General features: G+C 41.0%; 1 protein-coding gene across 5 annotated transcripts in view; it reads left to right on the top strand.

The window, feature by feature from the left end:
• The window catches only part of LOC126337046 (regulating synaptic membrane exocytosis protein 2), a 1,181,006-nt gene that overhangs the window by 99,887 nt on the left and 1,054,300 nt on the right, over positions 1-26,819 (top strand). For all 5 annotated transcript variants that reach the window (XR_007565038.1, XR_007565036.1, XR_007565035.1 and 2 more), the window contains one exon: positions 19,865-20,069. Coding sequence is in view for 2 of the 5 variants with exons in the window: in XM_050001371.1 (XP_049857328.1) it covers positions 19,865-20,069 (205 nt within the window). In the remaining 3 variants the exon portion in view is untranslated. The remainder of the gene's footprint in view (positions 1-19,864; positions 20,070-26,819) is intronic.

Below are 26,819 nucleotides of genomic sequence, written 5' to 3'. Positions count from 1 at the left end.
TCATGTAGATTGATAGGGTTGAAGAAAAAGATTGCTGGTTCGAATCTCGCTTGTGTCAGCGAAATTCTTTCGCTTTTTAAATTCCCATTTATTATCACACGCAAGTGTTAAATGGCAAATAAAGGGGTCGAAGAGATATAGTCATAAACCACATGGAACTAGTTCTGTGATAAAGCAAATCTAAAAATGTTTAAAAGAAAATAGAAATCTTTGTACTTCAAACACTTGTTTAATACTTGCAAAGCATGGAGTGAAATACTCAGCTTTCTTTATGTTACATAATATTAATTTTAGAGCCAGTCTAATTAAGATGTAGGCAATAGTGACTGATGACTGTATCTCAGAAGAAATAATTTAAAGCATAAAATATAAATTTGTAAGGATTTATTTCAAACTACTCTTACGTGTGTAAGACCAGTGTCTATAATTTTTACACATTTATAAATATAGTACAGCTAAAGGAGACTAAAAAATTATTTTACACAAGATAGTTACATCAAGTCATCATTGTTCACGTTATTTCCAGGACACGACCGAAAGAAATCTTGATTTGCTGCAGGTATGTATGCCATAAGAGACAGTACATCATCAGTGTTTCTTCTGGTTAATCATAAGTGGCTTTCTATACTTTACTGGCAGCTGACATGGATCTAGTTCAACGAGCCTTCCTTTCCTCTTGATAAGAATATCAAGGAAGTGAAGGCTTCTATGCCTGAATAACAGCGCTTTACACTTAGGCTTAAATCGCGTAGCTTCATTGAAATGAAGGGCATCTCCAGGCGTGAATAACGTACGTTTTGAGATTAATCTCTTCAAGGTTTCCAAACTTCGGAAATCTCATCTTCCCATTTTACACATAATAACTTTTTTTTTGGATTTTATCACTTCTGCCCATTCATCTGGCGTGTACACTGCAGAAAGTCTGTTTCTTGCATACGATTTAATGCGATCAAAACCACGAGTGAAGGTAGGTATGGGGTGACTTACCACAGAGAAGTAAGGCTGAACAGATTGAAATCTTGTGGTAGTAACAAGGGACCATTCCAAAGCAAGAATACTCCGACTCTTTGTCTGCCACCTGCAGTTGTCCGTGATTATGCGGAGATGTTTTATTTTTTACCTCCAAATACTTTAACAAGCAGCTCTCAACCTTATCTGAATCCCTCCCTCCATCTTTCTCGCTCCACAGAAACATGTAACCCTTCCCTCCATCTTTCTCGCTTCACAGAAACATGTACCCCTTATTTGATCCGAAGCCGTGGATACCATAGCTCATATTTCCGTCTTGCAAAATGCTAGACCAACTGGTGGTTTAGCTGTAGGAAACGTCTGCTACAAGTCCATTGCTATCACATGGTGCCTTTTCGAGTTATTTTTAGCCGTAACAGTTAAAGACACAATCACATTTTGCTCATTGTCAGCCTTTCTGAGGTGCAGTTCATACTGTTTCTTTTCTTTAAATGCTCTGCACATAATTCTGGGTTATTCTTTGTCATTAGAAATGCATCACGTCTCGAACAGATTTCACTTTTAGGCAGTCTAAATCCTTTGTTAAATTCAGATACAAAGTTTCTGTGAATTTACTTTCAGATACTCTAGGAACATGCTTCTCTTTGCAGTATTCCGAGTATTTATCACGAAATAAGATCGCAGTTGTGAGATTACATTCCCAATGCACTTTGTTGGGGTTCTGTGGCCTATTGTAATTACTGTTATACTTGGTATGGCATCGACAAAATCTCTGTCACCTTGTACAGCTTCATCTTGGAATTTATATGGATAGCTTCCATGTTTCACTGAAAAAAAAATCTGCTCAGGTTCTCTTCCTTATACAAATATCTCTACAATATTCTATTTGAGTAAATGCCTTATATAATAGCACAGTGTAACACAGAAATCTCTTCAATCTTATTTTGGAACTGCAAAACCCTGCTTCATTTACTGTTTTAAATTCCTCACTCTTCTCAAATGACTCTGTAAGCCAAGGACGCCTACTAAAGCTTCCTGCAAATCAAGACTTCTACTCCACATACCTTCAAGTCAAGTCAAACGTAAGACACCCACATGACGTTTTCTTATCAGTGTTTTCTGGGTTGCTGTGAGAGAAATTATGATAAAATAGAACAAAGTAAACTAAATTTACAAGATATTAGAAAATATGTATTTGAAAATTGAACAAAACCCCGTTTTTTATGCAGCTCATCAGGTAAGCATTCTGGGTACTCAAGTTTCCCATGTCCCAAAATCAATGGAAGTAGATTTGAGTGGCACTTACTGGAACAAGTACATGAACTTACAGTCGAGGCTGCCTGAAGAGTCTTGTTAGTTTCTGAAGACATGTACAAGTTGACGTTTTACCTTAATTTTTACCACTTATCAGTATTTCGTTTTCTTTTCTGTGAAGGCTTTGGTTTCTCAGGTGACTTTCCATTTACTCTACTTATTTGAAGCCTTAAGTGAACAGCAAAATAGTCTCAAAATTTGCGTGAGGTATAGTCATAAGCTACAAAAAAAAATATTGCCGAAATGGCATTCACCAAATAAATAAACCGTTTTATATACTTACCAAAGCATCATCTGAATTGAAACCGTTGGTCGACAGACGCCACCATTTATCGCTCTCTATATCTAAAGGATAAAGACCTTCCACTGTCCGTCACATATATTTGTTGAAGATGCAAAGACGCTTCAGGCGTTCCTGGGCCATCTGCCATTTTGCTGTGTCTTGTAACTATGTATCTTTTACAAATATAACCAGATGCAGGGCGTAGAATTGCACTCCGTCAAGGCCCTGCCACCTGCTGCTGAAATACAGAACTTTTTGTTAAGAATTTTGTAGCACGAAAAACTCACTTTCGAAAAGGTTGTGGCTTATGACTATTTCTCCGAGCCCTTCGAATATTAAATAATATTTTAATAAAACAGGTTTTTATTTCAAAATGCAGTATTAAATGAAAATTCGGAACAAAAATTCGATACATAAAACAAAAAATGAAATGTTATTTTAGTCCTAGAGAGTGCAAAATGTTATTAATGTATATAATTCATTTCATTTAACAACGAGGCATTTTGCAAGTCTGTACCAAATTTTGTTTTCATGTTACCAGTAATTACAAATAAAAAATTATGATAGAATGTTTGTTATTAAACACTTCCGTTTTATAATAAATATAGAATTAAAAAGAATATACCATTAGTGATATTCAATCAACGACTATATGACTTAAGTCCCATCATGCAACGTTAATTTACCGCAAATGTTTTGTAGCGTATCTAACCGCACCGGGAAATGTTTTAATATCGTTAATGGTGTCGCACTGCTTTGGGATGGTGATGATTCTGGGTTTAAAAAGACTAAACATTTACTGCCATCAGTCTCTTAATCACCCCCCTAGGACGAAATGTATACACCCCATCTATCTGTATGTAGAGTAACCTCAGGTAAAAGTATGAGAACATTGCCTAAATGTTTCGGTAGCGTGTATTTGAGGCGGGTCGTGGGTACCAGCCCGACGTTTACGTAGTCGGACGTTGCAAATCCGATAAAAACCACATCCTGGCTGTCCGGCTTACTAGCCTTCGTCGTTATTCTTCGAGGTGGATTCTGGTCAACTACCTCTCCCCGTATCAGGAAGCGACACATTAACGTGAGCTGCTAACCGGGAACGTCTATTCCTTCAGGTCGGAGAAGCACTTAAGTGGCAGGCCGACATGGCGGTTGGTCCACTGACCGCAGCTGATGTGTCAGTCGCGCGACGGAGGTTAGGGAGCCAGTTACGGCTCTGTGTCTCTGGAATCGTGAGGCGAAACAGAAGAAAATGTTGAGTACATACTTTTGTTGTAATACCGCTCTATAAACGGAATGTCTGTTACTTTCTTGGACCGCACGGGATAGCCGCGCGGTCTGTGGGGGTCTTGTCACGGTTCGCGCGGCTCCCCCCCCCCCCCCCCACCCATCCACTCACCCTCCCGTCGGAGGTTCGAGTCCTCACTCGGGCATGGGTGTGTGTGTGTTGTCCATAGCGTAAGTTAGTTTAAGTTAGATTAAGTAGTGTGTATGCTTAGGGACCGATGACGTAAGCAGTTTGCCCCCAAGAAATCTTACCTTTTTTTTTTAATTTCTTGTGAAACAGAAAGTATTTGCCCATCGTCATTCTTGAGCCAGACGTTGAGGATAATAGCAAACAAGTGGAGGTTCTTTCATACGCCACTTCAATTTTCCCGTAAACATTGTTAACGTATGTAATGCTCTACTCAGTTACCTACGATTCCTGAGAATATGTCACGACGAATACAGTCATAGACCTAACTGAAACCATGAAACTTATTTTCCGATTACCTTGTAGAGGAAAGCGTTCTGCCATGGCAGTTGGATTATTTCCCCAGAATTGTATGTATATATTGTGTTAATAAGATATAAATAAAACTAGAAGAGCTCACATAGAGTGTTTTGTTTGTGTGATGTACACTTGCTGCCATCGAACATCGTAGTGGTTTGATCCCACATTTTCTCATTCAGGATTTTATCCGCATGTTTTTCGGATGACAAGTCCCACAGACTAAGCCTCTCCTTAATTTTTACAATAAAATTCTACGTATGGAAGTCCTTGGTGTCGGAAACATCCTATTGTACAGACGCCGAAACAACCAAATAATCAAGTGCAAAAAATCACCGCAGCTACAACGACATCACTGGCTGCCCGCACACGGCCCCATGCGAAATCCACCCGCATTCACATTGCAGTTCCAATAATAGTCTTCTCCTGTTGTTGATGAGCCTCTCGGACACTGAATATGGTTAAATCGCTAACCTCTGAAGCATTTTGACGAAGCAGTTATACATCACCAACCCGTGATGATGTTACTGTCAACTCTTATTACGTCGTAAAAATCTTCAACAGCCTTCGATTTCTATCATCTGGTCCGCCGTAGCTAAGCCGCTAGGTGTCTTACCCGCCGCGCAGAGGACTCAGAATGACCCACAGTGAAAATATGCCTATCTCTATTGTAGTTTACCATGAGTAAGGTCGTTTTTAATGTGGTCCAACATTTTTGTTAATCTTATCAGACACAGTGTTACTGTAACGTGCCACTACTGTAACCCTCTTTGCTACTTGCTCTCCCAGTACGTAACAATTTGGAATATTTCAGTAATTGCTTCTGCTTTACGTCAGACGATAATGCGCTGTATGGGAGACTCGCAAAATTTTCTCCAATGATAAATCACTGCGGTTAGGAAACCAGAATCCCTAGAGCACTGCAGGAAGGTAAACAGTGAGAGAAACTACAAGACTTGTCTGAAGGTTCGATGAGCGGAAATACTGAATTCTGTTAGAGAAACTCTGATTGTACTCTCACGATTTCTGAAAAATTCTGAAGTATTGATTGAAAGACATAGTTCTTCTCTTTTTTTTTAATTCTGTAAAATAAATCGTATTGGCAGTATCGGGAATGACAAACATGTCGACAGTTTATAAACTTAGACTCATCTCATTAGTCCCACATAGCCACCTCCTTCCTCCCTACTTCTGACAACTTTATTTACATCTGTAGTCCGCCAACCTCTGGAAAGCGGGTGACGGAGGGTTCCTAGTGTACCAGAGTCATTTTCCCGTTTCTGTTCGATTCAGTGTGCAGAAACAAAACTTGTCGGTAAATCCCCGTAAGTTAGAATTTTGTTAATTATCACCCATTTGCCTGAGATATACGTGTGGGAAGAGATTTTTCTTAGCCCCGCATTTAAGTGAGTATAACTTCATCATTTTCCTCCATCCTCTTGCATTCGGTTCAAAGGAAGAAAGATTTTCGGTAAATCTGTTTAAGTCTGCAGTTTGCTAATTTTTGTCATTGTGGTCATTACTTGAAACGTATGTTGTAGTAAAAAATCGGTCTTAGTCCCGAATTTGGTCGTATGTACCAAATCATTATACCCTGTCCTGTTCCATTTGGTACGCAGGACGAAAAATTGTCGATACGTCCGTGTAATTCCTAATTTTGCTAATTTTTTTCTGCCATTGTGGTCATTGCCTGAAATGTGTATTGTAGGAAGTAATGGTTCACAGCCTCATATTTGAATTTGTGCTCCAGAATCATTCTTCCCCTTTCTGTTCCATTCGGGAAAAAAATTTAAAATTATTGGTAAATACGTGTAAGTCATGTCGCAAATTTTTCCCATTGTGGTTATTTCTTGAAATGTACGTTGTAGTAAGATACGGTTCTTAACCCAACATTAGAAAGTGGTTTCTCAGAATTTCCCGATCCTCACCATCAAGTATTCTCTTTCTTCTTTAAAATAATTTACCAGTAAAATCGATGCGCAGTGGCTTTCTTCTTGGATCTCTCATTGGATTTAGTATCTCAGTGATGCAATCACGCTAACCAACTAGAGGCAAAATTCATGGATACCATTTTCGAGTGTTAACTTTCCCATAACAGTCTCTCGTTCACATTCTCATGAGTTGCAACCCTGGCATACTACCATTACCTGGTTTCAAGCTAACTAGATTTGACAGAAGCTGTTTGGGTGTATTCCGCACCTTTTCGTGTCGGCGGTCGATGGTGAGTACATCTGATTTATGACGACCATTACTCACCGACACTTTCCTACTCATAAACTTCGTCACAAAAACGATGCAGGGCTCAACTGTACTCAGTACAATACAAAGATGTATGGCAAGCATATTGTTGTCGTATAATTCTAAACATTACCTGGCTCTACTTTATCGGTACCTCATTCTGTCTGCAGCACATCAAAGCCTAGCCTATGTGTACTGTGCTGGTAATATGAACAACCCTCACCATCAAGTATTCTCTTTCTTCCTTAAAATAATTAATCAGTAAAATCGACAGGAGGTAAAGAACGATATACGATAGCGCGTTGTTTGTAGTACGGCGACAGGAGAACTGACAATATCACCTGACAGACATCGACCAGAACGGTTAGAGTACAGAGGAAAAGTCGTTTTGAGCGTCGCTCAATACTGATCTCAAACCGGCATGAACGCTCTTTACAACAGCGTTAACAATTATACACATTCTAAAAATTTTGCAAACAATCACTATCATAAAGCATATTAACTAGGACTCTGTGGTTCTAAGCATTAAAATGGAATATTACGTATTTTTAGGAACAATAATGACACACACAATTATTCGTAATACACAAGTGCTCGTGCACTCGGCCAAGTCGTGTGTTACATCTACGGATTTATATCAGACCTGACAAGAAATCTGTAAATGTCTAAATCACTCACGACAAAACAATAAAATATCACCATTAACTACATAACCACTAAAAATTGCATAAGCGAAAACTCTTTATCTTTAAAAGTTGTTAACTACAGCTTTTCTCTAAAGAAAAGAAACTTCATCCTCTTATTGCTCTCCTCGCTGGAGGTACGAGCTGCAATGAATGACTTTAGAAATAATCATGAAACGTTATCCATCGTGGTGCTCAGTTTACGTGAAATAAAATCGCCATACTTGTCGTTGTGAATCGTTTTTTTTATATTCTGTGTCGTTTCTCACGGAAATCATTGAAGCTATTTATAATATACTATTTCATCACTGAAATAAATCACATGATAGTGACAACTATTACCAGCTTCGGCTGTCTTTAGCAACCATCCTTAGCAACCATCTTCCTGCCATGTTACTAACTATCCCGGATGTGATACAAACCCAGTACTGGCATCACTTCCCGTGCAGCATGGACTAGTCTTCTAATCTACTATTCAGACAGTAACATACGTAAACGGTTGCTGATGAAAACTGAAACTGGTAATTGTGTTGATTACTGTTTGATTTGACAGTGAAGCATTTTGGTTTATTTTAAAGTTTTCCTGTAGTGACGTAAGCTTCGACTAAAGAATTTTGACATAGTACCGGCTGTACTTGGAATCGAAGAGAAAAAAGGGAACTCAACAGAGCATAGGGAATGTTTTACAAAGAACTGCAGAAACATAACACGCAGTTATTATGTCCTCCTTTGTTTCTGAAATTAGTAGAGAGAATTATCCTTAATATGAATCTGGTGTATGTTGAAAAAAGAATCTTGGTAGGTATAAATTCTTAGCAGTTAGTCATACTCACATTCCTTGCCTGAAATTTTCGAAATCACAAAGGTTTTAATTGCAGGTTAAATTGTAGTGCAGTGTTGACCTCTTGGACGGGTTGGAAGACTCAAAACTTTGTACATTTCTCATGCATTTCTCTACATAGAACTTGAAAAAGACAGTAGTGCGATATTTAATACAGGGCTAGAGATACTGGCCGCCTTCGCCAACTCGTTCACCTAGTCACTGTAAACCTACAGGTTCTGGAACTCATAGAAAGTAAATTCGCATACCTCTTAATTCATTCCGCAGTGTTTCAGGTGATTGAAAGTTCATTTTATTGTACCAGTCTGCAATTTAAATTGATTGCAATATACTTTTTGCGTGTGATATTGTAGGTAGATTCTGGAACCATAAATGACATCTAAATTGGGGAGCGTCTCCTACTGTCATTGCTTTTGCAGTAAAAACAGAGTAATGTGGGGCCCTGGAAATTTCTTGAAATGCTTCTAATTGGGGGGAAAATAATGCACGTCTGAGGTTTTTTGGATGTCTAAAGCTATCAGTAAACAACTAAACAAATTGTGTCCCATAAATGTCATCTTAGGCATTGAAACATGAATTAATTTTGGCGAATTAAATTACCTTAAAATTGTAATATTGAACGCCATCATTTTCATTTTTAGAACTGGTATTTGAAAGGTATCCCAGATGCCACAACGACTGTCCGATTGAAGCACCGGTCAATGGAGCACACGGTGTCCTTTGCTGCCACTAGTGCAAGGCAAAGATTTTGCATTCCCGGTGTGGACCTTCCAGTGACTTAAGTAATGCTCCATCTTGTGACAAATAAATACCAACTGTTCCTGATGTCGAACAGTCAACGTAACTTCAACAGCTCTTTCTTCTAAAACTTTCATTGGAGTCGATAGAGTTGCCTCAAGGCGTATTTCCAGGCGTCGAAACTTTGAAACTGTACCAAGTTACTGAATTTCATGTTTGACAGTTCAGAGATGCACGAAGGGTAAAAGGTCATGTTGGTCCCTAGCGAGAAAGAGAGACATACCGAGAAAATATCTGAGGCGATCGGTCATATCCTTCAGCAGCTGAAGCGATCTAAATTTTTTATCTGAGGACCACCAGACTTTCCCGGCGAGGCATTGTCATCTTGGAAAATCGGGCTTTCTGCCAGTAATCCGTGTCGTACTTGAATGATATTTCTATCGCGTCAAGGAGCACCTGATGATGATAGCGAGTTACGTTATCGAAATATCTTGCAAGTACGACGCGGATTACCGGCAGAAAACCTGATTTTTCAAGACGACGGTGAGTCCGTTGTCGTAAAACAAACGGGTTAGTGCGTAAATTGCCCCTCGTCTACTGCATAGTGAACCTTGGTTCAATCGTCTTGGCGTATCCTACATATATTGTTCTTTACGCCAGAAAAGTTTGAACTCAGAACATATTTTTTGAATGTCAAATAACAATGTTTGTAGCAAAACTGAAATAAAGATATAATAAGCGCTCTTCGTGTCAGTCAATGTCACCGTGAACAAATGCTGATGAATATTGGAAGAATTTCAGAATGCAGAACAGAAAAACTGTCAAGGGTCTTTTTACCTTTCCCAAAACCTCTCACTGTCTGAAACTAAATTCTAGTCTTCCAGGGACCACTCTAGATGTGCGACCTACAGCATTTTTAGAGCCTTTTCAGGCAAGCGATGATAACATGACTGCCCTCTTTGACCTAGGAAGTTTAAAAACTGAAACGATTATTAAAGAGGAGTCTATTTCATCTACATGTTTTTAAATATTTGTAAGAGCATCTTGAATTAGCCGAACTGTAGATTAGAGAGCACAGGAGTAGAATTCGTCAGGATCTTCAGTACAGCCTTTAATGTCTCAGTTGAAACCGTGAGTGCAGGATGTGTAGGTTACTATGTCTACCTGAGTAAAACAGAAACGTATTTGACTGTCACGCATACCACCCAGCCGCTGTGATTCACTTCGGCCCGGTCCCAGTTCTAGTTCCGGAGTCTTTGTTTCCTTATTCTGTTCTATACATCAGACACCTCTTTATTTTCTCACGACAATTTAATCAGTAAAAACATTTTTACGTGCTCTGTAAATAGCTCTTAATTGGAGCACCTGCCAGGCAACGTTGAGCAGTCACACGTAGAGCCCTATACTATCTGATCAAAAGTATCCATATACGAGATACCAACCAGTGCAGCTTATTCTTATATGGGATGTGTACATGCTTTACCTGTAGGGCGCCCTGCTCAATGTGAGGTACATTTTCAGAGCGATGTCTAAGTGTATGTGGAGGATTGGCAACCCGTTCTCGCTTCCCACACCCGGGTTCCCGGGTTCAATTCCCGGCGGGGTCAGGGATTTTCTCTGCCTCGTGATGACTGTGTGTCGTGTGCTGTCCTTAAGTTAGTTAGGTTTAAGTAGTTCTAAGTTCTAGGGGACTGATGACCATAGATGTTAAGTCCCATAGTGCTATGAGCCATTTGAACCATTTTTTGATTGGCAGCCCGTTCTTCCTCAGTAGCCGAAAGTAGAAAAGGCAGTGACGTTGTAAGGTGGGCCCTGGAGCGAAGTCGACATTCCAACACACATCAAAGGTGATCCAATGGGTTCAGGGTGGGACTTGCAGCAAGACGGTCCAATTCAGAAAAGTTGCTGTCCACAACCAATGCCTCAAAGATGCTGCTTTGTGACAGGGTGCATTGTCATGATGTTCAAACAGTCACCGTATCCAAACTGTTCCTCTACTGTACGCGACACATCATGCTGTAAAAAGTGTTCATATGCTTCCGTATTTTGCATTTTCTCAATCACAATACGGCTATACCCAAACCACGCAAAACGCCTCCACACTGTCACACCACCCCCTCTGTATTTCACTGCTGGCACCACACGCTGGTAGGTAACGTTCTCCAGACAATCGCCAAACCCAAGCCCTTCCATCGGATTGACACAGGGCACTGGGTGATTCAGTACTCCAAATCGCTGTTCTAGTCATCCAGCGCGCACTGCCACAGCTCTTTACACCGTCTCAAGCGTCGCTTATCATTGATGGATATGTGTGGTATATAAGGAGTTGCTCGCCCACTGTACCCCATTCGTTTTAAGTCCTTACGCGAAGTCATTGAGCTATAAGGTCTGCTGGTAACACTTCCGAGCTCATGAGCGATGCCTTTCGCAAATTTCACGCAATTTTTTACAATCCCCCTTCGCGATGCTCGAAGTCTGCCTGATCTTGGATTAGTTGCGTTTCTTCCTCCGTGATTCCACTTCAAGATCACATCATCTACGGTCGACTGGGCAGCATTAGAAGGGGTGAATTTCTCTGATTGGTCTGTTGCTCAGGTCACATCCGATGGGTAGTCCAAGTTCAAAATCACGGGGCTCTCCTAAATGACCCATTCTGCTGTTACCGCTTCTCTACTGATAGCAAAATACTCTCCGCCATCTTTAATACAGGTGGGTCCGCTTCTAGTGACATCTAGCGGTTAATTCCGCATTACTTAGGCGTGTTTCGATACTTTCGAACAGACAGTGTATATGCGGAATGAGATTTTCACTCTGCAGCGGAGTGTGCGCTGATATGTAACTTCCTGGCAAATTAAAACTATGTGCCGGATCGAGACTCGAACTCGGGATCTTCGCCTTTCACGGGCAAGTGTATTTCCAAGTCTATTGTATTTTACTTATCCTGCTTTTTGCGAATCAATGTTTCGATAGCAGGGTGAATTATACAGTTCGTTTTCTAGTTCGCACTGTTGGAAGACGCAACCTTGTGGAGGAAGGTTAAACCTCATTCTGAGAAAATAAAATGTTTTCGCTACTGAATGGCAATGTTTCCCTTTATCTCTGGCCTATCCCTGTGATTAAGATTAGGTCCTCTAAAATAGATATATCTCTTGTGTTTGAACCACGTTTCTGACCGGGCGTTCCACTGGAGAAACCAGTATATTGTTATGCGAAATAATACAATTGCGTTTCTTCAGTTTATTATGTCCAGTTCTGTACTGCTATGGATCTGTCCCACAATTGATATCAGTCTGCAGATGTAACATGTCATAATTGTAATACATTCATAGATAAAATGGTCAGATAGAGGAATTACCTGTAGGTTGGATGAGATTGATCTTCATATGGCTTTCGACACATCCCCTTAGAGTCGAAGAACAGTGTTGGAACATCCTGAGGCTGGAACTGTTACATATATAAAACTGTCTAGCACACCGGCTCCGGATGGAACGTTGAGAATTGTTGCGTCTAGAAGCAAATAGCGATATGAAAACTGGTGTATTAGTCATTTCCGATAGTTAACTCAACAGGAAGATCTCTGTGTTTACTGTGAGTAGTGTTGGCAGTGGTGGTAGTTGGTGAGGGGGGAGGTAGAGCAAGTATCAAGGAAAGAATAGAAGCCTTCTTGTTGTCGAAGAGTGGACGATGTGCTATCCTATATATCGGATATATCGGCCCGGGCGTCACAACTGCACACGTACGGTGTCAATCAGAAGGACTGCTAAGAATGCATTCTCTAAGTGTTTTAATGTTTTGATGTTGAGTATAGCACACTCGTTCTCTTCACGTTTCCTGATTAGAACGAAACGATCCTCATCTTCACTGAGATGGCTTCCTCCACTATGCAAGCAATTTGAAAAAGAGGTTATGCAACTGACTGGCTGTCACATTGTCTATATCGCTTTTGATTGCGACACCGGATGTAGAGATGACCGTATCCGAGGCACACGGGTGTACAGGGGGCATATAAGGTTCAAATTCACATCTGTTGCTATGCAGGTATCTGGTAATAATCTGTGAATTGAAATTATATAACATCAATAACCGCCGATTGCATTGTATGGTTATTTTCTTTATGGATCTCGTAACATTAATGACTTTAACAAATAATTTAATTTAGTATATTATTTCCAGCTGGTGAAATTCCAAAGGAAAAACCCCCAATTTATTCACTTACGGACTCACAATGAATGCACTTTGCTAATATAATCCATTTTATTTTCCATAAGAACAAAATAAGGGTTACTTTTCATATATGTTGCTTTAAACTAGGTCATACCTTGAAAGGGTGGTTGTACTAAAAGTGTTCGTACTTCAAGCAATATATATAAAATTCTTCTGAGCGGAAACATTAGCTGCCGCGCTACTTGTGGGACTATCTTTTGTAAGAACTTCTATCTCGACAACATGCTGATAATTTACCTTGCTGTCTCGTTCTTTTCATGCTGAAGACGTCCTCACAATTACCATTCACAGTGCAAAGCACACCAGCGAATGCTGCAGCACTAGTACCTTGATCAATGTTCACAGTCCGCGAGACGAGTGGATCACACCTTTCTCCGTACCTGTCCATTTTCACATTCCACCTCAGAGAGCAACTGTGAGTCGTTAACAGGCTGCCAAATGCCAGATGTGCCGCCCCTTGTTACTACCAACGGACGGTAGCACAAACAAGCAAAAACACTTGACTCCTGCTTAATAATCAACGCATAAGCTGACTGCGTAATCAAGTAACTTTTCTCTAAGAGAGCTCACAAGTAAACTGTCAGAAATAATCAGAGACATTATTCAAATTAAGTGAAACAACCGCAGACGACAGTAGCAGCTGTGTATGTTTACGCTGCCAAAACAACAGTAATTATCTTTAAACTCTCAATAGGGACATAATGTCATGATCTACAGTCTCTGGAGCAATTCTGCTGTAGTTTAGCTCCGCATAACAACTACACATATCAAACATGAACACCTCTCAATGGCCGTCATAACATACATTTTTAAGATGCAGTCTCATCGTGTAACTAATGGTGGGCGTCGCTACAAAACATAATGGCCATCCTTTCAGACCGAAATGTGGGAGATCCCACTTTTGACTCCAGACGTGCAACTGTACACCATCCACTAGTCAAGGGAGACAACTATAGGCATCCTTAGGTACATAGGGTTGAGTTACAAGGCTACGTTTTTCACGGACCGTAAGGAAGTTGTCCCTATACAGGTAACATATGGGTGCGCCCAGAATAGCTTTCAAAGCCACCGGCAAGCCGTGGCGGATCCTTAGAAATGTAAATTTGTCCATTTAAGACGCAGGTGCGCAAAGTGTTTAGCAAGGAGACAGGGCATAGCTAGGTTGGTGCCACTGCAACAGAGAATAGGCAGCCTAAGGCTGGCGGCGGCGGCCTGCAGTCAACACGTCATTCATCCCCCACGTTCCATATCGTCTGTACACAGTGAGTCTAATGAGGGGAGATTCGTTATCAGTTCAACGAAACAAACAATTTCTGTGGAGGCAACGATGTTACTTGGGACGATCGCCCTAATGAACTGTTATTGAACAATATAACATATAAGAAAAATTCGAGATGATTATTAGACTCGCTGGGCGACTTGCACAGAATTTTGTAGACCTGTGAGACATCCGACATGATCAGTAACATTGTTGAAAAATTTACACACTGTAATACTATCAGAGATGGAGATGTGAAGAACTTGGAAGATCATTTGAACAGAATGGTTAGTGTATTGAAAATAACAGGTAAAACATGGACAGTGGAGTGTAGTCGAATTAAATTAGACGAGCTTAATTTAATCAGATTATCAAATGAGACTTTAAAATAGGTAAGCTCTGCTATTTAGGTAGTGAAATAACTTACGATGGCTGAAACAGACGCCGCGCAGAGTGGCCGCTTGGTTAGAGGCGCCATGTCACGAATCGATCGGCCACTTCCGCCGGAGGTTCGAGTCCTCCCTCGGTCATGGGTGTGTGTGTTGTCTTTAGCATAAGTTAAGCAGTGTATAAGTCTAGGGACCGATTACCTCAGCACTTTGGTCCCATAGGAATTCACATACATTTGAACATTTTTTATTGAAACAGGCAGGATATAAAATGCAGTATGGCAATAGCAAAATAGCTTTTCTGAAAAAGAGAAATACGTTAACATCTGTCACAAATATAACAAGGGAATCTGCCAGTCTGAGTGGCCATGCGGTTCTAGGCACTACAGTCTGGAACCGAGCGACCGCTACGGTCGCAGGTTAGAATGCTGCCTCGGGCATGGATGTGTGTGATGTCCTTAGGTTAGTTAGGTTTAAGTAGTTTTAAGTTATAGGCGACTGACGACCTCAGAAGTTAAGTCCCATAGTGCTCAGAGCCATTTGAACCATTTTTGAACAAGGGAAATTCCCCATCGAACCCCCTTCAGATTTAGAGGTAAGATGGCCAATTGGATAGCCCGTCAAAAACTGTACTCAGATCAAGCATGAAAACAGGAAGAAGATATAAATGTGAAAAAAGAAAAAAACTCGAAACATAGAATGACACAAGTTCAAGAGGTGCAACATCGAGCGAGTGTGCGTAGATGCGGCGTCATATTTATATGATCAAGTGTTGAGAGCTCCCGCGAACCCAGCTTTTTTTTTCTTTTTAGCAAAATTATGAACTGTCCGTCCGATCATTGACATGTCTGTTCGCTATATTCAGATTTGTGTCTGTGTCATGGTGTAACGACCGTTCGCAACAGCGAGGTGTGAGGAAGGGACCTACAAACGTACGCACCTCCTGTTGGTTCTACACAAGTACCACATGTTATGACTCTTACGTTCCGTTTTGGAAGTTTTGACTCTTGAATTGCTTTGTTGTAATATACTTCATATCCGATTATTTGTTGTTTTCATTTCTGTGAAAGGTCTATACGACATTTCTCACTATTCATCCCTTTATCTTGCGACGGTAATATACTCTTACCACATGACACATATCCTCTAACCAACGTACAGTATGACAACTGCCAAGACTGCAGCAGGAGAACAGACACGTCAGAGACAGTACGGAAAGTTCACAATTTTGTGGAAAAAAGTGGTACGAGGGATATTTGCTTCGCAGTCCAACATCATGACCACACAACTACGACGACGTGATACTTGTAATGCGTGATAGTTGTGAAGCACATCTCAAGCTTAGATCGTCAACTGTTTCTGTTTTCCTTTATTTTTTTCACAGTCCAGTACACCTTCTTTCTGGTTTCAAGCTTGATCTGTGTTCAGTTTTTATTACCACTAAATCTGAGACGAGCGCGATGGGAGTTTCCCTTGTATTTATTTTATGTCCTTCCTAAAAGGATTTGTCTACATTACAGCCTAATATGGTAGCCAAACATGACCGATAAGCAGTACAAACAACAAGAGAAAAGAAACTTCTTAAACGTAGTGCTCCCGAAGAAAGGTGAATGTTAGATAGGTAGACTGGACAGCTAATGAAGACACACTTAACCTTCTAAGATGTTTGGTTTGCACATGCATTCAAGATATTTGGGTAAAAAAGATGCAGTTCTTTTCTGTTACTGGTACATGTACTTTTACACAACAGTGTATTGAAATCAGATAGTTTAGCGCATTAATCATTCAAACTGCATAATAGAATAGTACAACAATACAATAATCGAATATTACAGTGATGTTTGTGTTGATTTTACTACCCCATACCTAACTTTTGCTGTCAATTTTTACACGTGTATGTAAGATGTTTCTTAAAAGTGTATATTTTACACTTAGCGCACTTAACTTCAGTTTTTCCACAGGGCCGATATCTCCCTCTTATCTTACTCCTAGGATCATTTTCCTCCGACGTGGTGGATGCAAATTCAAAGGATGTACTTGTCCCTGCAGCTTCCCCTGCATCATTTCCTCTAGGAAAATGCGCTCGTCTCTTCATTCCCCATCAATTAGCTCCTCGCCAAGAGTTTGTATGAACAATCTTATTCGCTGTAGTGTGTTTGTTTTCCACTGGGGGTAAATTGCCTTGAACAGCACATTAAGAGCTATACACAGGCATGTCAATGATTTCTCATAACACAACAATATTCCATTTGTCTTCTTCTTTACTGTGTGATTCAACAACATCTTGTCTTAGTGTGCCCACAGCTCCTTTCGTAGCACTGTAGTCTAACATAATCTGAGGTTTTCTTTCGTTGCCATCACTGATTTCTGCATCGTGATGCAGAATGCTTTCCAGAATAAAATTTGTTTTTCGTTGGTATGTATGATACAAGTGGTGTGCCCTTTGTGAAAGCAAGTGTTAATTTGTAATTAGGAACCCCCTGGTCTGCAATAGTTGTGGTGGGATGGATTGTTTGCTTTTTCACCCAATTTCAACCATGATATTTCTCTTCATCGGTGTTTGTCGTAGCTCATAGGAGGTGATAAAATCGTCACAGGTAATGTAACGCCCTTTCAAGCTGTAGGACAGGTCAGTTATAAACTTTAAGCATTGGTTCTTTTCAATTATATGGCTGAATATTTCGTATGTGACTTGTTTCATTGTCACTAAGTACCTAAAACGTGATGCCATACTTTGCATGTTTACTAGACATATACTGGTGAAAAGGGCAGTTTCCCCTGAATGCAAGTAAAAAACGTGTTGAGATTGTATCACTTACGTAATATCTCTACCCATTCATCTTATAAATCCCTTACAGGTGAAAACTTATCTTGTTCATGTCTTCGTAATCTTGTATCACGATCATCAAATCTTTCTGAACATTTCTAGTGACTCTGTTGTTCCGGAAATTGGACGACCGTTCTATTCTTCCCACAAACTTTCTGTAGACTCATTAGGTAACATTATACTCCAGCTAATAACAACAGATCTGTGTAAGCATCTACGCCAGAACACTTAATGTTTTCGACTTATCTCTTGCTATCCATTAGAATGAGCGAGTATAATATTTTCACTGGCCGAGTATAATGTTTTCGTGGAGGAAGAAACAATTTGAAAGCTGAGTATTCAGTTGCACTGCAGGAAGTGGCATACATTGCTTCCCTTGAGTCAAGTGACCTATATTATATGCTACATTCCGTCTCAGTTGAAACAGGGATTCTGTCTTCCGTTCGACTGATCTACCCTTTGAAACCAGAAATCCACTGCTTACCATTTGCTCGAACTCGGGACCTTTGCCTTTCGAGGGCGAGGAGACGAGGTACTGACGGACGTAAAGCTTTGAGGAGGGGTCGTGAGTCGTGCTTGGGTAGCTTAGATGGATTCTCATCACTTCCGTTATTTTGATGTTCTAAGAGAATTTACAGAGACATATAAATGCTATTGCAGCACTTGTTAGAAGTTATTCTAATTTTTTTCCCCTGTATCAGCTTTATGGCTGTTCCCTCAAAAAAATAGATAGCCTTGATCTAAGTGCAAATGTTCTAACTAAAATATAGACCGGTCTACACAATTATCCTTGGGTGAAACATGGCTTTTAAGAGACCTGATTACAAATCGTCGGAAAAAATTGTAAAAAATACGGAAAAAATATGGTAGAGCACTTGCCCGCGAAAGCCAAAGGTCCCGAGTTCGGGTCTCTGTCCAGCACACAGTTTTAATCTGCCAGGAAGTTTCATATCAGCGCACAATCCGCTGCAGAGTGAAAATCTCATTCTGGACTACAAGATATGTTTAGCAGTGTGTTTGCTATTCCATCATTTTGCAGAACGGCCATTATCTTAATTAAAAAAATACTTACGACACCTACTTTCCACAGGAAGAGACACTCTACTATTCAAAATGACAATGTCTTTAGACCCGCCTCACTGCATGCATACGCGTTCCTGACGAATTCAGCACTGTCATGTTAAAATTTGCTGTAACAACGCAGACTAAAATACGGAGTGCTAAGAAGATTCGTACAGCTTGAGGAGTACTACATCTGTGTATAGTAAACTAAAAGCTCCAACCAGTTTTTACTTCTAGAATAGGTTACAAATAAAGTCAGTGATGGGAATTCATTAAAACCAAATATTTTCAAAATGATAGACCTTCAAGAATCCTTGTGGTTCAAAATAGACCCGAACATCTTAAGAAGTTTAATCGAATCGAGGACAAAGAAATGTCTCTCGTAGGAATGGATAGGTTGATAGGACAAATATTACGGTATATTGATAATTTTTACTTATGGACCGTCTGACAGCAACTGAATAAAACACAATTTTAGTGCCATACGCGTTTCGCTTTTATTTTCTACAAGGCATCATCAGTGGCCTGGAATATGTACAAATGTTTTATATTTAATTTACGTTATCTCACTACCTGTAGATTATTAACAGTTCTGGTGGTTGGTATTTCCTATTAAGTAGTAATTTTTTGAACTGTACTTACAGGATGCGTGGACAATTTCTTACATATTACTCTCCTGCTGATAGGAGAAATGCTGAGGTATAAAGTAGGCAAAGGTGGGAGGGTGTTGGGGTAAAGTAAGAGAGTCAGAGCCTGACTGCAGTAAGCAGGTTCAAGAGGATACAGGTTGCGGTAGTTTTGTAGAGATGAAGGGGTGTGCACAGAACAGGCTGCAGGCCGGGGTGGCCAAGCGGTTAAAGGCGCTATAGTCTGGAACCGCGCGACCGCTGAGGTCGCAGATTCGAATCCTGCCTCGGGCATGGATGTGTGTGATGTCCGTAGGTTAGTTATGTTTAAGTAGTCCTAAGTTCCAGGGGACTGATGACCTTACAAGTTAAGTCCCATAGCGCTCAGAGCCATTTTTGAACAGAACAGACTAGCTTGGAGAACTGAATCAAACCAGTCTCCAGAGTGAAGAGCACAGACAGTAGGAACAATGACAAAAAGTTTCGTACGCGCCTGGAAGTGGGCCGTAGGATGCGTTACTTGACAACTGATTTACGTTCACTGCGGCCAGGTGTGACTCCAGTGTGTTTGTGTGGAGCGGCCGGCTCCAGCCACTCTGTCAGCCTCTCTCTGACCGCGCTGCGGGCGTGTGGTGTTGCAGGCGCAAGCAGGACGAGGTGCAGGTCCTGGAGGAGACGATCCGCGCGCGCAGCGAGCAGCAGAAGAAGGCGGGCGTCGAGCTGGACGCCACGTGCCACATCTGCCTCAAGACCAAGTTCGCCGACGGCGTGGGGCACATGTGCAACTACTGCAACATCCGCTGCTGCGCGCGCTGCGGCGGCAAGGTCACGCTGCGCTCCAACAAGGTGCGTCCTTCACTCTCACCTTCTATCCACCATATATTATAGAGGCTATGCTGCTGTTAGAGCCGCAAGATAATTAAAGCTCGAAATATTCACTCGCCAAATGTTTATTGTTTTTTTCTCCTGCAAGGATAAAAACCAGAGTGCTACAATACCGACTACAGTAAGGTGCGTCTCTACTGCTCTCTCAACTGATTTAGTTATTCAGTTAACGTTTAACCCTCGACTCCCGTCTTTTTTCCACCTTCTATTGCAGATTTTGTGGTACAATTATTGCCTGAAGGTAATTAATGTGCTAAGTTTTCACTCTGGGATCACTATTATTTTTTTCTTATTCTTGCAAAAGCAAAAACAAAGAGGTGCAGTCACATATGACCCTTAAATGTCAATCAGCCAACGTCGTCTCTGAAATACGTCCAGATAATGGTGCTAACTTCGTAAAGTATATCTGACGCTACTTATACAAGTATACTTAGGCGGGCACTATTGGTAGTATAGCCCCCACGCTGGAACATTTGTATAGCATGTAAATAAGTTACGTAAAACTGCAACCAGACACTTTTTTAAATAATTACGCTTCATTCCATGAACCCGTTTTCGTACCTTTCAGGTTCATCTACAGATGGTTTCTGGAAGTTACAGAATTATTTATAGCATAATTCTGGGTGCTGGCTCTGTGACAAGAAGATGGAACACACTTTAATGCATCGCCATGACTATTGTTGATCTGTCGATATGGATGTAAATTTAACTTTTTACTTACTGCGACAGTATGGCCGGTTTTTTTCCGTCAGTGTCCATCTGGCTGTTTCCATTTTGATGGCCAGTTGGTTTATCACTACACACACACTTTTACACTACCTATATTATTTTACACTGACAGAGAAACTTTGCCAGCATTGAGCATGTGCTGTACAACTGTTGCTTGTAACAAAGATTTTGACAAAAGATCTGGCATAGGCCTACTTTACACAGAGATGTAATTTGTTCTTTTTTACTTGTATTAAAGTAGATATAACGGCAAATATTTTAATAAGACTTCCAATAAGCACAGAATAAAATAAATAAATAAATGGATCACCACAAGAACAAACTTCAAGTGATCTCATGTCTTATTTCTACTGTCAGTTTATGGCAAATATTTTAATCAACATTGGCATTAACATGAGTTCCCAGGAATTAATAATACAGAGTTATTGAATTTGCAATTAGATACAGTTGTTTGTATGACAACGACCTTTACATTTAAATTTTAAATAATAACAGATCTGTCAGAGTGTTAATTAATGTAGATAGTGTAAAAGTGTGTGAAGTGACATACCAACTGGCCATCAAAATGGAAGCGGACAGATGGACACTGACGGAAAAAACCGCCCGCACTGTCGCAGTAAGTAAAAAACTAAATTTACATCCATATCGATTGATAAACTATAGTCATGCCGATACATTAAAGCGTGTTCCATTCTGTTGTCACAGAGCCACCACCCAGCATTATGCTGTAAATAAAGATGTAACCTCTAGAAATCATCTGAAGATGAACCTGAAAAGGTTCGAAAACAGGTTCGGGGAATAAAACATAATTATTAAAAAAAAGGCGACTGGTTGGAGTTCTATGTAACTTATTTACATTCAGTTAACAGTCACGGGTTCTAAAATACCTGCAATGGATAAGCTTCATTTTTTATAGAATTGCCGTCAAAGTGCACTCGTGGGATATCAGATACCCTGTGCTTGTAGGCGGAGAAGCCAGCCATTATACACTCATGCTGAAAATTAAGGATAATTGCAGAATGTTGTGCCACACAACGTGGCACTACACAAAACTGGCTTTAATAGCATAGGCACGTAGAGAACACACACGACACAGATCTGTAAGTCCACGATATTGGTGATAAGTTGAGAAAACCGTCCAGAAACACATATGCTACAAAAGGTCACTGTTTCCTGCGCATGTACCCCGACATCAATAAAGGATATGATTACCATGCACACGTACACAGGCCCCACAACGGGTAGGCATACTCTGGATCAGGTGGTCGAGCAGCTGCATGGATATAGCCTCCCATTCTTGCACCAGTGCCTGTCGGAACTCCTGAAGTGTCCTAGGGGTTCGAAGACGTCCAGACATGATCGATGAGGTTTAGGTCTTGAGAACAGGCAGGCCACTCCCTTCGCCCGATATCTTCTGTTTCAAGGTACTCCTCCACGGTGGCAGCTTGGTGGGGCCGGGGGTTATCATCCAACAGGAGGTAGGTGGGATCCACTGCACCCCTGAAAAGGAGGACATGCTGGTGCAAAATGACGTCCCGATACACCAGACCTGTTAAAGTTCCCCTGTCAAAGACCCACCCCACACCATCAAACCACGACTTCCATACAGGTCCCTTTCAAGAAAATTAAGGGGTTGGTATCTGGTTCCTGGTTCACGCCAGATGAAAACCCGGAGAGAATCACTGTTCGAACTATACTTGGACTAGTCCGTGAACATAACCTGGGACCACTGTTCCAATGACCATGTACTGTGTTCTTGACACCAGGCTTTACGGGCTCTCCTGTGACCAGTGGTCAGTGAAATGCACCTTGCAGGTCTCCGGGCGAACATGTCTGTTCAGTCGTCTGTAGACTGTGTGTCTGCAGACAACTGTTCCGGTGGCTGCGGTAAGGTCCCGAGCGAGGCTACCTTCAGTACTCCGTGGCCGTCTACGGGCATTGATGGTGAGATATCGGTCTTCTTGTGGTGTTGCACACTGTGTACGTCCCATACTGAAGCGCCCGGACACGTTTCCTGTTTGCTGGAATCGTTGCCATTATTTTGATATCACACTTTGTGGCACACGGAGGGTCCGTGCTACGACCTGCTGTGTTTAACCAGCCTCAAGTCGCTCTAGTATTCTACCCCTCATAACGTCATCAATATATGCTCTTTGAGCCATTTTCAACACACAGTCACCATTAGCACGTCTGTAAACGTATCCACGCTCACTCGCTGCACCGTACTCTGACATGCACCAACACACCTCTGCGTATGTGGGCTGCTGCCAGCGCCACCCTGCGAAGACCGCAGGTCAAATGCACAGCATGGTCATACCCCGAGGTGGTTTAGACCCATATACCGCCCGTCATAGCGTTGTTTCACTATGCATCAGCATTATCTTTAATTTATGAGCATGAGTGTTGTAACCTTAGTATACACAATTACAATAAATGTAAATGTTCATTGATTTTTGTACAAGAGATATTTCTCACAAAGTGAATAGCTAGATGATATTTACTATAAATGGCTCTTTTGGAATGGTGTAGAAACGAGCCTGGAAGCTGCAAACCAAAGCCTCTCCTACTCGTCTTGCTTTAGAAGACTCCTTCCCGTACTCTGTACGTTCCTTTCTGTATGTGTGTACTTGTTTCTATACCGCATGAAATGGGCGGATTGAGAGAACAACTAACCGCCTGTTTCCACTTTTAATATGAAAATGTGTTTATCTGCAGTCCTGTGAGGACCTTCCAAATAACTTGCTATTGTGCCTTCAGCTACACCGATGAACGTGGGGCTGTGTTAAAGGCAGTGAAATCAGAATAGAGAGCAGGAGGTCTCAGCTCTAGCTGCCTTACAACCCACATGAATGATGGTATTCCGTACTTACCAACGCTGCAGTCGATTCCTTGATGGCTTTTATCCCATTTGAGGTTTCTCTGCGTTAAAATAAAAAAGCCTGCAGAAAACAATTTTTTCTGATAATGATAGGAGACCACAGCAGCCCTTAAGTGGCGCAGAAAAAAATTTGTTTTAGTTGCTCAAAGCAACGAAATTCCGCACAGTGACTAGTATAGATGAAAAAAAGTTTTCAGTATGCTGATGCACATGCCAGCCGTTTTCAGACGGGGCGTACGTCGCTGGACCTTTAATGTTTCATTTAGAAGCGGTTAGAGTTTAATGCGCCGTCAACATTAATGTCAAAAGAGAATGAATTTATATCGAATTGCAATGATGAACAATGTCAGCTAGGTTATGTTAGGGATCAAGTCGGCCTTCGACCAAAAAAAAAAAAAAAAAAAAAAAAAAAAAAACAGGAAACCTCTCTCTCTGGAAGTTAGGACGGGGATTAGAACCTGGCTCCGTCAGAATCTTAGCAACTTATCGTAAGCAATCCTGAGGTCAGAATTCTAAAGTCCAAGTGTGTATTCCAAGAGCGTTCAGAATATCACAGCAGAGCGCCAAGGTCATAATTAACAAGGTAGTTTAAAAGTATCTTCTTTCAATAATACGAGTAAAGGAAGGCTGAATAGGGTTTAATATAACATTGACTTAAGAGTGGAAGCTTCGATTTGATGGAACGAGAATGCTGGAAAGTACTGAACGATACAGAAGTCAGGTTATTTTCGTCTTGTGAGGTCGGTGAGCTTATTTGAACGATAATTCTAACTGCGCGCTGTTTAGAATAGCACATATTCATGTTCGTTTGGAAAGATCGATCTTTGAACTCCAGAATATTTTGTTTGTAGAAAAGACAAACTTTTTGCCTCACTATCTTCATTATACACAGTAGAACAAGACGAACAAGATTAGCAGAAGAAATTCATTGTGGCATCGTTGAAGTAATTATCCAGCATCGGCCTCACGTGAATTATGGTAATTTTGGGAAACGTAAACAAGGATGATTGAACAGGGACTTGATACCCGCTTCTCCCATTGCGTCACCTCACTCAACAATGGCGCAACGGAAGTTAACATTGTTTTCTGTATAAAAGCTACTGGTGGTTTGGAATAGCGGGTACCATAATATCACAATATTGAAATTCTGAAGCACTTTGGCCACAGAGCAATCTATTTAATTGAACGATAAGATGGTTACAGAAACCAGTCTTATTAAGATATTATGGTCCCCACTATTCCAACTCACCAGTAGCTTTTACCGTGAATGTGACACTAGCTTTTTTATTCCTTATCTTTATCGGTTTGACTAATGTTTTAGCGTCATTTTAAGTTTTACTACTTGACAGGTTTAAAAAATTTACACTTCATAAATTTCTTTTTACCGGTACTAATTTTTTGTTTTTTGAACTATTTTTTAATATTCCTGCACTAAATTCAATTTTAATAATCCACGGTTCCACCTAATTCGCTTTTTGTAAGCACGTTTGTTAGCCACCGCCACCTGCCTTTAATGTCTGACACTACGGCTGTTTAATCTTGCCTCCACGGCTCTGTTTCGGTGTGGCCGCCTTGGATAGCTGACTCATCCTGTTCTCGACCGCATTATCTGGTATTTGTCAGATGTACGCAACGCTTTGTGCTGTGTACACCGGAACGCGATTGTCTCTGTGTTACGTTCTGTAGTGCTTTTATTCATCCATAAACATAGAACGATGGTTCCTTATAAACTTTTATCGTAATATCATATATGGACATTAATGTACGAATGCTAGTTTTCCACATTAATTTTTACGCCAATCTGATGATGCTCCAACAGGGAGAAACGAGTAATTTCCTGAAAATGGAAAAGATTGTACAACCAAGACTGTCTTATTTCAAGAAATTCATAAACCGTTGTTGTACCAGGCGCCCAGCATAGAATGGAATCATTTTACAAAAAAATGACTAAAATATAAGCAGACTGCTTACGCAACAATAAAAGTGACAGGGATACATGAGACTATTTTTCAACAGTCACCAACTCTTTGTAAACAGTGGCCGGATTTTTCTATCAACTGTTGAATTGGACAACGATAGAAACCAGCCCGTTGGTCACGGGGCCATTCGACAACCGCTGTGTGAATGTCCTCATCTCTGGAAAATCCTTTTCCCGCGATGTATTCTTTCAGGTTGCCGAATAGATGGATATCACATGGTGCAACGTCTCGACTTCTCGATCAGTGTTATTCGCCTCTGTGCGGCCGCGGTCAAATTGCCAGCACCATTTCGCTACGGCTGGATGCAACATTGCACTTGCTCTATATATCACCAGAATTTCACAGTGAATCTGTGTACCATTTATACCTTTTGCCCACAGGAATGTTACTGTCCCGCGTACTCCAACTTTGGAATACTTATTCAGTTGCAGAGCCATTTCAAGCACACACAGGGCGACGCTCCTGTTATCCGTAACGCAGTACAACTGTCTGCAGGAAACCTCTTCCAGCAATGCCCCACTCTTGTTGCGCAATGGTCTTAGCGTAGGACGACATGCGTCACTTACTTTCTTAAGTCCTTACGTTTCTGGCTTCCGGCCAATCGCCACTAACCGGTAAAGAGAACCCGATGACACTGATACAGGATCGATTCTGTGTGATTGCTTCTCCACCTTCGTACATCACCGATCTGCGATGAGAGGGGGAGGCAACATTGTATTGTTGCTCGTAATGACCCCCTAAACGCCAGATTAACCGTTCTAATAGAGTTTCGCACCGACTGGACTTACGCACTCTTCCTTCATCTAGATCTACATCTACAACGTTAGCCTAGAACTCTCAATAAAGTGTCTGTCAGATGTGTTCATCGAACAATCTTCGAGCTATTTCTCTACCGTTCCACTCTCGAACATAGCGTGCGAAAAACGAACAATTATACCTTTCCGTGAGAGATGTGATTTTTCTTGTTTTATTATGATTATTATTTCTCTCTCGTAGGTGGGCGCCAACAGAATATTTTTCGGGTTCGGAAGAGAAAGTTCATGACGGAAAATTCGTGAGAATATACTGCCACAGCGAAATAGGCCTCTGTTTCGATTCGCATATCAAACCTGTGGCACCCTCTCC

This window comes from Schistocerca gregaria, chromosome 2 (genome assembly GCF_023897955.1).
Source record: "Schistocerca gregaria isolate iqSchGreg1 chromosome 2, iqSchGreg1.2, whole genome shotgun sequence".
NCBI lineage: Eukaryota > Metazoa > Arthropoda > Insecta > Orthoptera > Acrididae > Schistocerca > Schistocerca gregaria.
This window is presented reverse-complemented; position numbering and strand designations above follow the sequence as displayed.